Source organism: Argiope bruennichi, chromosome X1 (genome assembly GCF_947563725.1).
Source record: "Argiope bruennichi chromosome X1, qqArgBrue1.1, whole genome shotgun sequence".
Classification (NCBI taxonomy): domain Eukaryota; kingdom Metazoa; phylum Arthropoda; class Arachnida; order Araneae; family Araneidae; genus Argiope; species Argiope bruennichi.
Window position 1 is genome coordinate 35,543,452 of NC_079162.1, and position 13,353 is coordinate 35,556,804.

Below are 13,353 nucleotides of genomic sequence, written 5' to 3' on the forward strand. Positions count from 1 at the left end.
GTATAAATAAGCCTGAAAATATCTTTTTAAAATTTTTCTAAATTCTAGTTTTTATTTATTATTTCTCTACAAAATAACAAACTTTTTACTATATTCATTAAAGAAAATTACTTGCATTATTCAAGTGAGTATTGTGAAAACACAGTAGTAACTTTCTGAAGCATAATCAATAAATTATCTTCAAATTTCAACTGCAGCTTTCTTATATCCAAAGGGAAAGGCATCCAAACGGGAAAGACGAAATTTGTATCATCTGTTATCATTTTATGCTAATTTCTTGAAGACAATTTTCAGAATTTCGTCAACATTCTCATTTGCATACCGGTTTTATCGTCTTGTAACAGGAGCCTTACGTTTGTTCATCTGTTTACGATTCTACTCTCCTGACTCGAGTGTTGAGGGAAAACTTCAGGAATAAAGGGTACAGAGTTACATCACGACGTCGTAGAATGATCAAAAGGAGATAGCAGCGCTCACTCGATTCCTGATACTCCACTATTTTCCTCGTCAACCGCACGCTTCTCCCATGGATTCCGAAGTTATCGTAGTTGGAGGGGGTTTCAGCGGTATGTTGGCATTATTTCATTTTTAAATTTATTCCCAATTTTGTTTGGGTTTCAGAATTTATAATTATGCTGCAGTTCGCCTTTAATGAACCTTTCTGCTTTTTAAATCAGAATTTTTCAAGTTTTAAATATTCCGGACTCCGAATTCCATACCAGCTTAATTGCAACCTCCTTGTAATAAATTTCAGAATTTAAATCTTATTCCACAGAATGATTTGAAACGGCAATGAAAATTTTAAAATGATGGTTATTTGCATTTCTCTCTCTCTCTTTGCTTTTTTTTTCTATTAATGTTAAATAATTTAATAAGTTGGTTAAGAAAAACATCTATTTAATAATTTTTTGTTTAATTAGAGAATGATGTTTTGATAAAGACATTTTAGTAAAACAAAAAATGTTTTCGTAAATTTACCATTGTTAAGAAGGAAATATCTGTTATTTTTATTATATTTAAAATTATTTTTTCCAACAATCCTTATAATCAATTATTCTCCTTTTATTGAATATAAAAAACTTGAAGTACAGTTTTAAATGACTTGAATTATAATGCTTACTGTATTGCTAAATGTATTTAGGTATTTGAAGGACAACGTTTTATTTTAATATCAACGAAAAGTATCCGATTTATTTTGGTTTTAATAATTAATATTTGCGGATTTTTTTTAAAATCTTACATTTACCCCCGCGTTTAAGAAAGAGCAACAAAGGTTTCGAGAATCACTGTTGTAAACTTATAACACATTATTTATTTGTGTTTAGTAATGCAGATTAGGACATGCGGCTTATTTAAAAAAGTATAAAGAGATCGATTTAAAATGAATTGAAACGAAAAATAGGAGTGAATGGTTCAGTTGCTAGCAAAGGACATATGTATATTACAATATAACGTGTACAAATTCGTCTGACTATCAGGATATTTAGAACATTGTTCCACTTTTAAGGTAATTTTAAGTTCTATGAATCTGCTGTGGGCAGTTTGAGTTTCTGAATTTAATTGTTTAAAATTATGGGATTTTTAATAAATCAAACATCTTTTTTAAGCAGATATAAGTAATATTTTATAAAACAGTCAAAGTGTGCAAGATATATCTTTTGTTACTTTACTTATTAAGTGTTTTAATATGCATCTCTTTCCATTTTTCATTGTTTTTTTTATATTTTTTTAGAATTAATATTCATGAAAATTAAAAGATAATTTTTAAATAATTAACGAGTTTCTAAGGATTTTTAAATTCTGAAGGGAAATAAAACAGGGTAGTAAAAAAGTAATAACCCTATCACATAATTTTTACTGTCTGGCTCTTTGATTAATACCTTTGATGTTTCCATGGCTACGAGATTCTTATAAAATGAATACTGAACTGGTTCGTATGTTACAAATAACAACTTAATTAATTTAAGACAAAGACAATATGAAATAAATAACCCTTTCTCCTACATGTTGATTTTCTTACGCTTTGAAATAGTGTAGACTTAGCTACGGGCCTTTTTTGAAATAATAGCTCAATTAATTCTTCAATTATGGATTTTGCTCAATTGATTAAAGTTAAAGATAAGAAGAAATAAATACATCTGTTAATCTACTCTTTATTGTGTCATTTTTTATATAAGACACAACTAGTAGCAAGGATCTCATAAACTGTTGCTCAATTAAATTACTAGACAAAATTCGACAATTTTTTATTAATAAAGTTTCCTTATCTCAAATGTAAAAATAAATAAATAAATAAATTTAGCCTTTAAAATTAATAATCGGATCAGGGAAAGTATTTTGAGTTAAGGAAATACAACAAGATTATCTATTTTATCCAAAAAGGAAAATCTTTATAAAGCACAAGGAAAAATTTCTACACATGCCTTAATAGACGTTTTGTTACATTTCTAAAATGATTAACTTAAAAATATTCCAAGATCGTAGTTCAATAATCATTTTGTCATTTATTCCAGGATCATTTTGTAATTCGTAGTCCTTTTTAAAGCATTGCTTATAAAAACTGGGTACTTTCATTTTCTCTGCCTATATCCTTCGCTAATTTAAATTTGAAATTCGTTGTGCATCCTGTTAGATGAAAAAAGAACGTGATAACCCTCCATAGTGTAAAATACTGAGCAACATATTTTAAAATGGCTGGCATAGTTATGTTTGTCATGTGACTATGATTCAATGTGAATTGGTTCTATTTAAGCGTTCCATTAAAAGTGGTAAACTACTTCGAATAGAGAATATTTTATTATTAGATTGCTCCTTTTCCCGTCGGAAATCGCTGTGCGATAAATAGATAGATACAAGATACAGTTGTTTATTCAAGTGTTTAATTTCTACATCCAGACTTCCAGGTGATGAAAGTCTTTCGTTCTTCTGTTTGTTTGAAGTGAAACATTTTATGAACGCTATATTAAAATATTTTGGAGATGAAATATGGGTGACACTTACTAATCTGCCATTGCAATGATGAAACATATTTTTATGTTACAGCCACCTTTTCTGAAGGTTGCATTTTAAATCCCTATGAGTTAAATTTACTCATCTGATTTTTTTTTATCTAATATCATTTTTCATTTATTAAAAAAAAATATTTTTGTGGAGAATTGTAAAAAAAAAAAAAAATACTGTCAGCGATGTACTTGAATATTCATGTTCATATACTCCTTTGATATCAAAAAGCTTTCTTGCCAATTTATTGACTATTTCTTGCCACTTTTATATTGACTATTTTAGAACTTTCATAATGGATTTAAATTTATTGAGATCAAGCTTTATCAAGGTCAAGTTTTATAATAAGAAGAAATAAAGCACTTTTTAAACATACTTTATTTATAATATAAAGAAAAAAAGTATTTTCATAGAAATTTGTGGGGATTTTAATAGTCAATGGTTTTAATTTTTAAAGAAATGGTATTTGTTAACTGCATAAATGTAGAAAACTTTATTTTGTCTCATTTTCTATGAATAATATTAATAGCTGTGGAGGCTATGAAGGCACTATGAAAGTAACAAACTACTTGTAACAAAAGTCAAAACTTTCTTTCTTTCAAATGTTCATCTGCTCAGAGATATAAATTTACTGTTACAAGAGACAAAACACTAAATGAACACATATTTTCTGATTAATAACTAGAATTTATACAAGGAAAATGTATGTTTGAAATAACTTGTTTCCTTAAAAAACAATGATAATTTTTTAAACAGGGAAAATAACAATTCTATTTAAATACAGTTAAGTAAAAACATTTTTTTAAAGTTCTTAATGGATCATTGTTCTGAATTACTTGATGGATAGCAATTAATCTATGAGTGATTGTTATTGGTATTTCCATGCATTTTTCTCAATCAATTTTAAGATAAAACACGAACATTTATAATTTTGAAAGGATTTTTTTTCTCCTTAACTTACAAATTGCAATATTTTTTCAATCCAAACAACAACAACAAAAGGTTGATATAAAAATTAGTAATTTATTCTTTTGCATGGGGTTTACTTAAGCATACCAAATTATCATACTAAAAATTTGTTTAAATATCTGTTTTATTTATTTATACCATTTCAAATATTGAGATATGAAATTAGATACCCCCCCCCCCTTAGATTTCATTGTTGAGTTTTCTCATTTAACTAGATCATCATCCTGTTGATTACGCAGATAGCCCTTGTAATTTAAAGCGATTGAAACATGATAACAAAAACTTTTATGAGGCCGTCTGAAACTACATTCCATTCTCATTTTTTCACAAAATCAATGTGAATAAAGTTGAATCTTGACTGCAGAATGATATGGATTAGACACCGTAGATCTATCATGAATTCGGATCGCGAATCCGTAATGGCAACTTTATATAGTTAAGTTGTAACTCTCGGCTACATTGAATTGTTAATCAAATTTTGAGGGCCGCCACTCGAAAAAATTATGTTATCTCTAAAATAATGGAATGTAGCGAAATATTATCAGAATAATTAAGAATAATCAGAAAATTATTAGGTAAATTAAGAATGCGAAAATTATGATTTGATTTTAAATTGATATATTTAGCTTAGTTAATAAAGATGTTCAGAAATAACCTTGAATTTCATTTAAACATGTGAATAATTTATATTCACATTCGGAACTTCGGAATTCAAAATAACATTGTATTTCCTTTAGTATGAGTAATTTATATACGCATCCGCAACAAATGAATTCAAAAATTATATATTTGTTATGGAAATATATTCCTTTGCAGTAAGATGATATATAAAATATATCGACTGTGTAACAATCAGTATATGGAATTACATAGCAAAATCTATAACACTGGGTGAAATTTAAAAACATCCCCGTCTATGCAAAATTCCAACATCTTCTATAGACGTTTATGCGTAAGAATAAAAATAAAGATGAAAAATAATTAATTATAGGATCGTAAACTTAACTTTTTATTTAAATTTTTATGCTGGATTGTTGCAAAGATCAATGAACTGAAGTCTGCAATTTTCATTATATCCTCATTTCAAGAGACAGTTGGAAGTTCTTTCTTTCTTTTCATCTGTTTAACATTTTTATTTTGTGTTCGGCAAAACATTTTTTTTTCTGTTAGTAGATCATTATCTGTGTTAATCCGACTTTAATCATTAGATCCAATTGTGTGTTCGTTAACATTATGCATAGAGATGATCCCACTGCAAGAAAACAAAGGTTAGAAAGTGAGAGAATCGCACAATGGTGGACTGAGGCAACCAAGAGAATAAAAACTAATTATGGGATCGTAAACTCCACATTTTATTCACAATTTTATTCTAGATTGTAGGAAAGGTTAATGCATGGAGGTCTGCTGATTCATAAAATTCTTATTTTAGTTAGATATTATTGCTAATATTTTCTTTCAACAAAGTTTGTATTTCGTATTTGGCATTGCCTTTTTTTCTGTTAATGTTAATTTATTTCAAACCAATTTTAGTAATTAGTTCTCTGAATTTGAATTTTCGTGAACGTTATGGATACAGAAGACCTCTCTATAAGGAAACAAAATTACTATATATTTACGTTTTAAGTATACTGCGAATAATATATGTATATTTTTCTTAAGCGTTCTGCCAACGAGCATGAGATTTTCTATTACAACTTTCTTTAGTTAATTTATAGTAAGTATACCCGAGATATTATTAATTGGATAACAGCAAGTCTATACTGGTATATCTTCTAGTTTGAGGATAAAAATGCCCAAATTTGATCTTGAAGCGTTGTGCTCAGAGCTTCAACCAGTGAATCATTCAATACGTTAATGGAATTGGATTTTTTTTTGCTGAGTTCATAAAATATTCTGTGTTGCGGAAAGGAATAATATCTTCTGGAAAAGAAACAAAGCAAAATAAAATAAATAAATAAAAATAAAAATGAACAGTAGTAATATTTTATTTAATCACAAAAATAAGATTATTATTTTGTTTACAGATTTTTACAATATTTAGTGAGTACATGAACTTATAGCAAGAATTAAATGGCCTGTATATTTGAAGTAAATTTCAGCGAACTGAATGATTCAGCAATAACCTCAACCAGATGAAAATCGCTTCTATACATCTTTTCTTTGTGATCCGCAAATTTTAAGAGGGATAATACAGGAATTTTACATACTAAAAAGCAAAGAAGTAATAGGAAGAAATTACTCAATTACGCACGTTTGTTTAACTTGAATTGATTCATATTTGTAATGTTTGAGTTTTGAAATTGATTTTTCTCTCACTTTATGCCTGGAAAACCGCTGTGTAAGTGGGCCACATGAACTCTAAATGCGTCGAGACCAAATGTGCTCTCACCGGTGTGGTGCAAAAGTATGGAGAAGCAGAGGCCAGCTCAGGTGCCTTTCTTGTCATCGGACAGTAGTTCAAGATTTTGAAGTGCGTCTCAAAATAGTTCTAGTATTGCCTTGAAAACAGGATGTTAATGATGCTAAACCATAATTATTTAATGCTGAATTTTATATTAAAGAATAAAAATTTACTGAAATAAAGATTCTACTTTTTTTTTTTACTTCAATAAAAGAGTCTTCTTAAAATTCGTTTTCGTTAGATTTATGTTTATGAATAACTGAAGAAATTTAAGTTACCATTTTTTATAGTAAATTTCGAAAAGAAACTTGCTTCAAGCAATGTGCTTTAACTTTTAAAATTATCTTATACAGGGGAAAGTTAAATTTAAATTAAAAAACAGTCTTTCGTTCAGAGATGTTCAGAGTACAGTTGCATTATAAAAGTTATAGTACATGACTAATAAAGACATTTATTTTCTAAAGCAGTGGAAAAATTTTTGCTTCTCTTCTTAACTGAAAACATAATAGTTATGTAAAAATAATGAATTACAAATGAAGGAAAAGGCATATTACATCTACCTTATCATGATTCTTTTCATTGCCAATTGTCTTGCTGTTCCTTTCTTCAACTTTCTGATTAATATGAGACAGACAGCACAAGATTGTAATTCAAGAAATACACAGCTTCTGCATTACTATTTTTTTATTTATGGAATATAATTTCTTGGTAGAAAAAAGTGAGTTTTTTTATTTGCTGTTGATTGATAAAATATATCTCCATTTTAACCTTTTTAATCAAAAGTGGTTCTAGAGCAAGAACAATAAACTTGTTAAACTTGTGTAACTTCTATTGTATTAGCGTATTTATTCTATAATGAGCGAGATAAGAAGGAAATTCTAGAATCACAGAACTTTTGTAGTATTTTCTTCGTTTATTATCTTAATTAAAGGATTCATGAGTATTGAGCAAACTGAATAAAGAAATATTTATATAGTAATTAAAGATATCTATTTTATCATAAAAATAAAAAGCAGAGAAATTATTTGAGAAATTTTTTTCTGAATACAAAGAATAAATGTGTGAATCAAATTCTTGATTTTGCTGACTTTTTCTTCCAAAATGTGAATATCGAAATTTAAACTGATTGAATAAATGTAATTTTGGATCTAATTTAGTTAGTTAGATATGGAGTTTTTGCCAGTGAATGATTCATATTATCGTTTGCATCATTAATCAGCTGTCTTACTTGTCTTAATAGTCTTCAAAGACGTAAGCATCGAAGTTTAAAATGATTTTTTTTTAAAAAAATCATCTTTTTTGGCCTTATGTATTCATTTAATAAGACTTAGATTTTTGTCAAAGAACCATTCATGTAATTATTTCAACCATTAGTCAAAATTGTTAAATATTAAGACTATTCTAATAACTTGAGGTAAATCTCTGCAATAGGTTTTAGTTAAACGAAAACATTATGTATAGGGAAACTTCAAATTAGTTCAGAAAAAGAGCAAATAAGTTTCAAAAACAAAATTATTAATGAAATTCATTTGAATCTAGTGTAGAGCTTCTTAATTTTTTTCTAAATGTGAACCCCATCTCTATTAGAGCAATTTGGAAATACTTCAAAATAAAAAAAAAAAAAAAAAAATGAAAGTGTATTTAATAATTAAGTAATTAATGATATCCAAAAGAAAATTAAATTTAAATTAGCAACTAAGCAAATTATAATAAAATTTTCTTGAAGTTGAGAGGACTATTTAGCTATTACACTGAGGTGACTAAAGTCATGGGTTATCAGTATGCAAATATACATATATCAATAGTATCGCTTACTAAATATATAAACGGCCAATGCATTAGCAGGGCTTTTATTTGTATTCAAGCGATCCATGTGAAAATGTTTCTGACGTGATTATCGAAACACAACGGGAATTAACAGTCACTGAACGCGGAATGGTAGTTGGAGCTAGATGCATGAGACATTCAATTTCGGAAATTTGTCGGGAATTCTGAGATCCACAGCTTCAAAAGTGTGCCTAGAGTTACGAATTTCAGGCATAACTTTCCCCACGGATAATGTTTTGATTAACCGTTTGAACTTGATGACCGAGAATAGCGAAGTATGTGTAGAATTGACAGTTTTAAGAGATATGCAGTACTATTTGAAATAACCTCAGAAATCAATGTGGGACCTACAACAGGAAGGAGGAAGGAGTCCGTTAGGAAGTGAGGCGAAATTTGCTTTAATTGCCTATGGAGCAGAAGACTGACAAGAATGGCGCTACTCGAACTATGGACGAAAACGTCCCACAAAGCAATGGACCCAAGTAGTAAACAGGGCACTGTGTAAGCTGGTGGTGGCTTTGTAATGGCGTGTCTGATTTTACAAGGAATGGACCGGGTCCTCTGGTCCAACTGAACCGATCATTGACTAGAAATGGTTCAACCACTTGGATACCACTTGCAGCCATTCATGGACTTCATATACTCAAAAAACAATGGGATTTCTATAGATCCTAATGCGCCATGTCACCTGCGACAATTATTCGCAGTTGGGTTGAAAATATATTGGACAATTCCAGCAAATAATTTGGCCACCTGCATCGCCCGACATGAATCCCATTGAACATTTATGAGTCATAATTGAGACGTCAGTATGTATACAAAATCCTATGCCAGTAACATTTTCGCATTTATGGATGTCTATATTTTTGCGGGAGACTTCCATTGACTTGTTGAGTCTATGCCACGTCGAGTTGCTACACTCGGCAAAAGGAAGTCCGACACGTTAGAAGGTTCCCACGACTTTTATCAACTCAGAGTACATTACATTATTGAGAATAGCATTAGTGTAGTTAAGAAATTTTGTTATTCGTGAGGTTTGCGACCTTTTAAAATCTCAATCGTTTATCGGCTCAAATCCACCTGAAGTTGTAATATTTAGGTTTATAAAACACTAAGCTAATATTGTCCCAGAATTTTTTTAAAAAAATGAGAATGAAATTTTTTAGAAAAATTCCAAGCAAGAGATCAGTTTGGCATATTCTGCTTAGAGAAGCAAATGTAAAACATTCTTGCGGGCAATCACCGTACATAGAAGTATTGATAAATACATGAAATTTCGAATGTCATTTCGTGTGGATAGTTATTTACGTATCATATTTGCTTGCAATAAAAATAAATATTCTTAATAGAACAGTTGCATACACGTTGTATTTCTGCAAATTGGGAAATTCTTGAAAGAACATGTTTTTATTTGTAGAATAAGATAGTGGTATGATATATATTACCAAGTTCAGATTAAGGTTAATCAAATTCTTAAAAAATGGCGCAGTTTTGCTTAGACTCATCAAATAAAGACATTCTCTTTTTAAAGCAAATTTAAACTGCTGGTTTTGTAACTGCAGTTTCTCTATGTAATAGAATGTTTCCAACATATCATACGTAACTGGTGAAATGTACTTAAAACTTATAGCAAATCACATGAATAGTGTTAAACTCTTTTTCTGCTTCAACAGCTATAATTTAAAAAAAAAATCACACTGGAAACAATTTTGTTCATACATTGAAAGTGAAAAATTTGCTTAAAGTTTGAGACGACAAACACACTTTGTTTCATTATTCTTTAAGAAATATTCTGGATCATTGCATAATCAATTGTTTTAGATAACTTCAAACCATTCCTTGGTTGTATATTAGTTGAAAAATAATTAAGATGTCAACATTCCTCTTTTTTTATATGGTTGATAGAAAATAGTAATTTTCTATCTATTATAGCGCAATGACATATTAAAATAACAGAATGAGATTGCAGCTTTAAAACGGCAACATTTTTTTTTATAAATAGAAAAATATGAAAACTATGTGAAATGAAATCTTTGGGCATTTTATCTATGCGGATGAAAATATTTATTGGAAAAATTACGTTTTCTTGATGTGACATGACATATTTCTTAAATTACATGCAAAATAATAAATTTGATATTTGGAAAATGATATAATTTTTTAAAAATTATTTTTAACTGTAATTTTGAAAAATCGAATATGTTTTTTTTAAATTTGTAGTTTGCCGAATTTCTAAAGATTCGCTTTATAAGAAAAGTGCAGAAATTAGTTAAAAATAACGAATTCTTTTTCTGACATGCATAAACAAGAATAAGCAGTAGATAAAGAAGTTTTAACGAAAATTAACTCCGAAAAGAATTAAAGGCTGACCTAACAAAGATATATCAAATCGGAGCTCGTATGAACAGATGTTTCAGATGTGAAAAAAGTAATAAATTAGCGGAAAATGAATGACTTGAAACATCGGGAAAATTGTGTGCCAATTAACTTGGCATTCTTACTATGAATACCCCTCCTTTTTAGAAATAGAATTGGACAGCAGATTTTTTTTCTTTGTTTGTTAATAAGTCAGCGCATTGTTATATTTTTCGAAATTGAATATTTAAGAAGCCTGGCTTTATGTAAGAAGTTTTATAGAGGTATGGAAAGCTGAGAAGTTATTTGTAATATTTTTGGTGTTGGAAGCCTCTGCCCATGATCGTGAAAAGACCCCAGAATCAGTGGAAAATTTAAACGTTAAATGTTATCAGCATGTATGTCTTTTGTGTGATAAATATCCTTGGAGCAGGCTTGCCTTATAGTACTCTTAGTAAAATTAAACTCTTGAAGAATAACAGGCTAGGCATCTTTAATAGAATCGGGGATAAAATCTGGAGCCTTCTGGCCTCTTAACCAATATACTTACCACGGCCCACTATAAACCTTGAAGAGTGAAATAAGGAAGCAATGGGCTATATTTAGCGATTTAAATTGATATCTGCTTTATTTAGCATATTATGTAAGAAGATAAAATATTTATTTAAAACTTTTCTTGAGTATGATTATGTTGTAACAGAATCAGATAAGATTTATGTTGTGACTTATGGTACTTTACAAGCCGGCTGACAGTTATCTGCCAGCGATTTAAGCCGAGTGATCGTTTCTTGTTTTTTCAGTAGCACCACGTAGGGCCAAGAGTATAACTTAGCTATTTCATACTTCACATTCGCTTGCACAGCCCCTTTTTGCAAGGGGGGGGGCACACTCACACATAGAACACAGAAGAACAACAGGACTCTGATAAGATTTCGTCTTGAACTTGATATCTTCTTCTTGAACAAGATAGAACTTTCTATCTTGAACTTGTGTAACTACTAAAATACTACTTTAAAAACCTTTAATAGAGAGGCAAACATTCTATTGGAGTTTACTAGCAATTAAAATAGTTTTCACTTTTTGTCGAATATATTATTTCAGATATTTAGGTAGAGTCTTTATCGGATTTCGTAATTATACTGCAATTGATGCGATAATATATTATATATAGAATTATATATAGAATATATATAGAATTGATACGATAATATATCTATCTTGAAATATATATCATGTTCCCGAAATAAATTCCATTCACTCAAAATCGTTTTCAGAGATACAATGTATACTTTTTGTGAAATGGTATTCGTAATCAAAGAACTCACAATTGAACTTTTAAACTATAAAACGAACCCAAGTATTCTGTGAAATCTACTATAAAACTTAATGCTGGTGTTGAAATTTAATCAATTATCTACTTTTCAATTTTTTTTTAAAAATTGGCGCTTAAGTTTCATGAGAACCTCATTGTAAAAAAGAGGGAAAAAATGAATAATTATTGAGTCAGCATAACAGAAATTCTTTGTGTATGAAGACTTGCAGCCTCTTTAATACTTAAGAAATGGAAGTGATAATCTATCTCAAGAGTTTCTGAGCACAATTCTTCTTTAACTGTAGGTCACAATACCACAAGATATTTTAAGCAGAGTCAGCATTACTTAACTTCTGCAAGGAGATAAGAAGACGTATATTTACTTTAAGAAATTAGAGTGGCATGCCAGCTCTAAAACATCTGAATTGAGTTTTTCTTATGCTATGAGTAATACCTTTACGAGGAATTATGAATTAACGGCTAAGCAAAAAAATTCTCTGCCCTTTGTCTTTCAGGTTCTTATATATTTATTATCATATTGTTAAAAATCATCTTGATTGAAATGGATTTTGAAAGATTTGTTGCAAAACAATCTTAAATTGAACTTAATGTGTTTGATCATTCATTAAAGTTTCGTTTTATAATTTAATTTTCAAGTTAGGAGGCTTGACAAAATTTTCCTTTAGAAGTCGGAATAACAAAAATTTGAACCAATCAAAAAGCATGCTTAACATAATTTTCTGCGAGAGTAATTCTAGTCAGATAACAATTAAAATATCTTAGATATTTTCATATGGTACGCCAAATATTTCGTCGTAACTACAATTTTTTATCACAGTTTCTCTTTAAAGCATAAAATTTGCTACTCTTTAATGAAATATGATTCCAAAGAAATCAATTAAATAAAGGTCAGCTATTGATAATATTTAAAATAACTTTATTGATAACATTGTTTGCATGTTATCAGTCAGACAGATTACTTTCACTGTTTATCTGTGTATCTAGAGTCACTATTTTGAATATTTAGATAAACATTGTGAAGAAATAGAGGAGGTTTAATGAATTTCATATCAGGAATTTATATGAAATTAGGAAAGTTACTTTAAAACCAAGCAATCAATTTTGATTATGAAGGGAAACATTCAACGATATATTTGTTTTTCTAGTACTTTTTTACAATCATAATGCAAAATTGGGATTTTGTTTTTCGAAATATCTAAAATATTTTCAATATTACCAGAGCCTCAATACATTCTATATCTTTAACTATGTTGCTCTTACTTAAAAAAATTATATTAATTTTCAAACACCTGATAATTTTCATCAAGCTACTTTTTCTCTTCCAGACTATTGAATTTTTAATTCATAACATTTTAATATGTACTTAATTAATCAGAGTAAGGCTTAACAAGACTGCTCGAGAATAAGGCAATTTACAGTAACATGAGTGCGCAGGCACCTTTGCGAGCAGTCTAGGGTGAGGCATTTT

At 29.0% G+C, this 13,353-nt stretch overlaps 1 protein-coding gene across 1 annotated transcript in view; it reads left to right on the forward strand.

Moving 5' to 3' along the window:
- The first annotated feature begins 405 nt into the window (after positions 1-405).
- LOC129959088 (amine oxidase [flavin-containing] B-like) overlaps positions 406-13,353 on the forward strand; it is a 50,554-nt gene continuing 37,606 nt past the window's right edge. Inside the window, exon 1 of the mRNA XM_056071895.1 lies at positions 406-566. Coding sequence (XP_055927870.1) covers positions 527-566 — 40 coding nt within the window. The 5' untranslated portion in view covers positions 406-526. The remainder of the gene's footprint in view (positions 567-13,353) is intronic.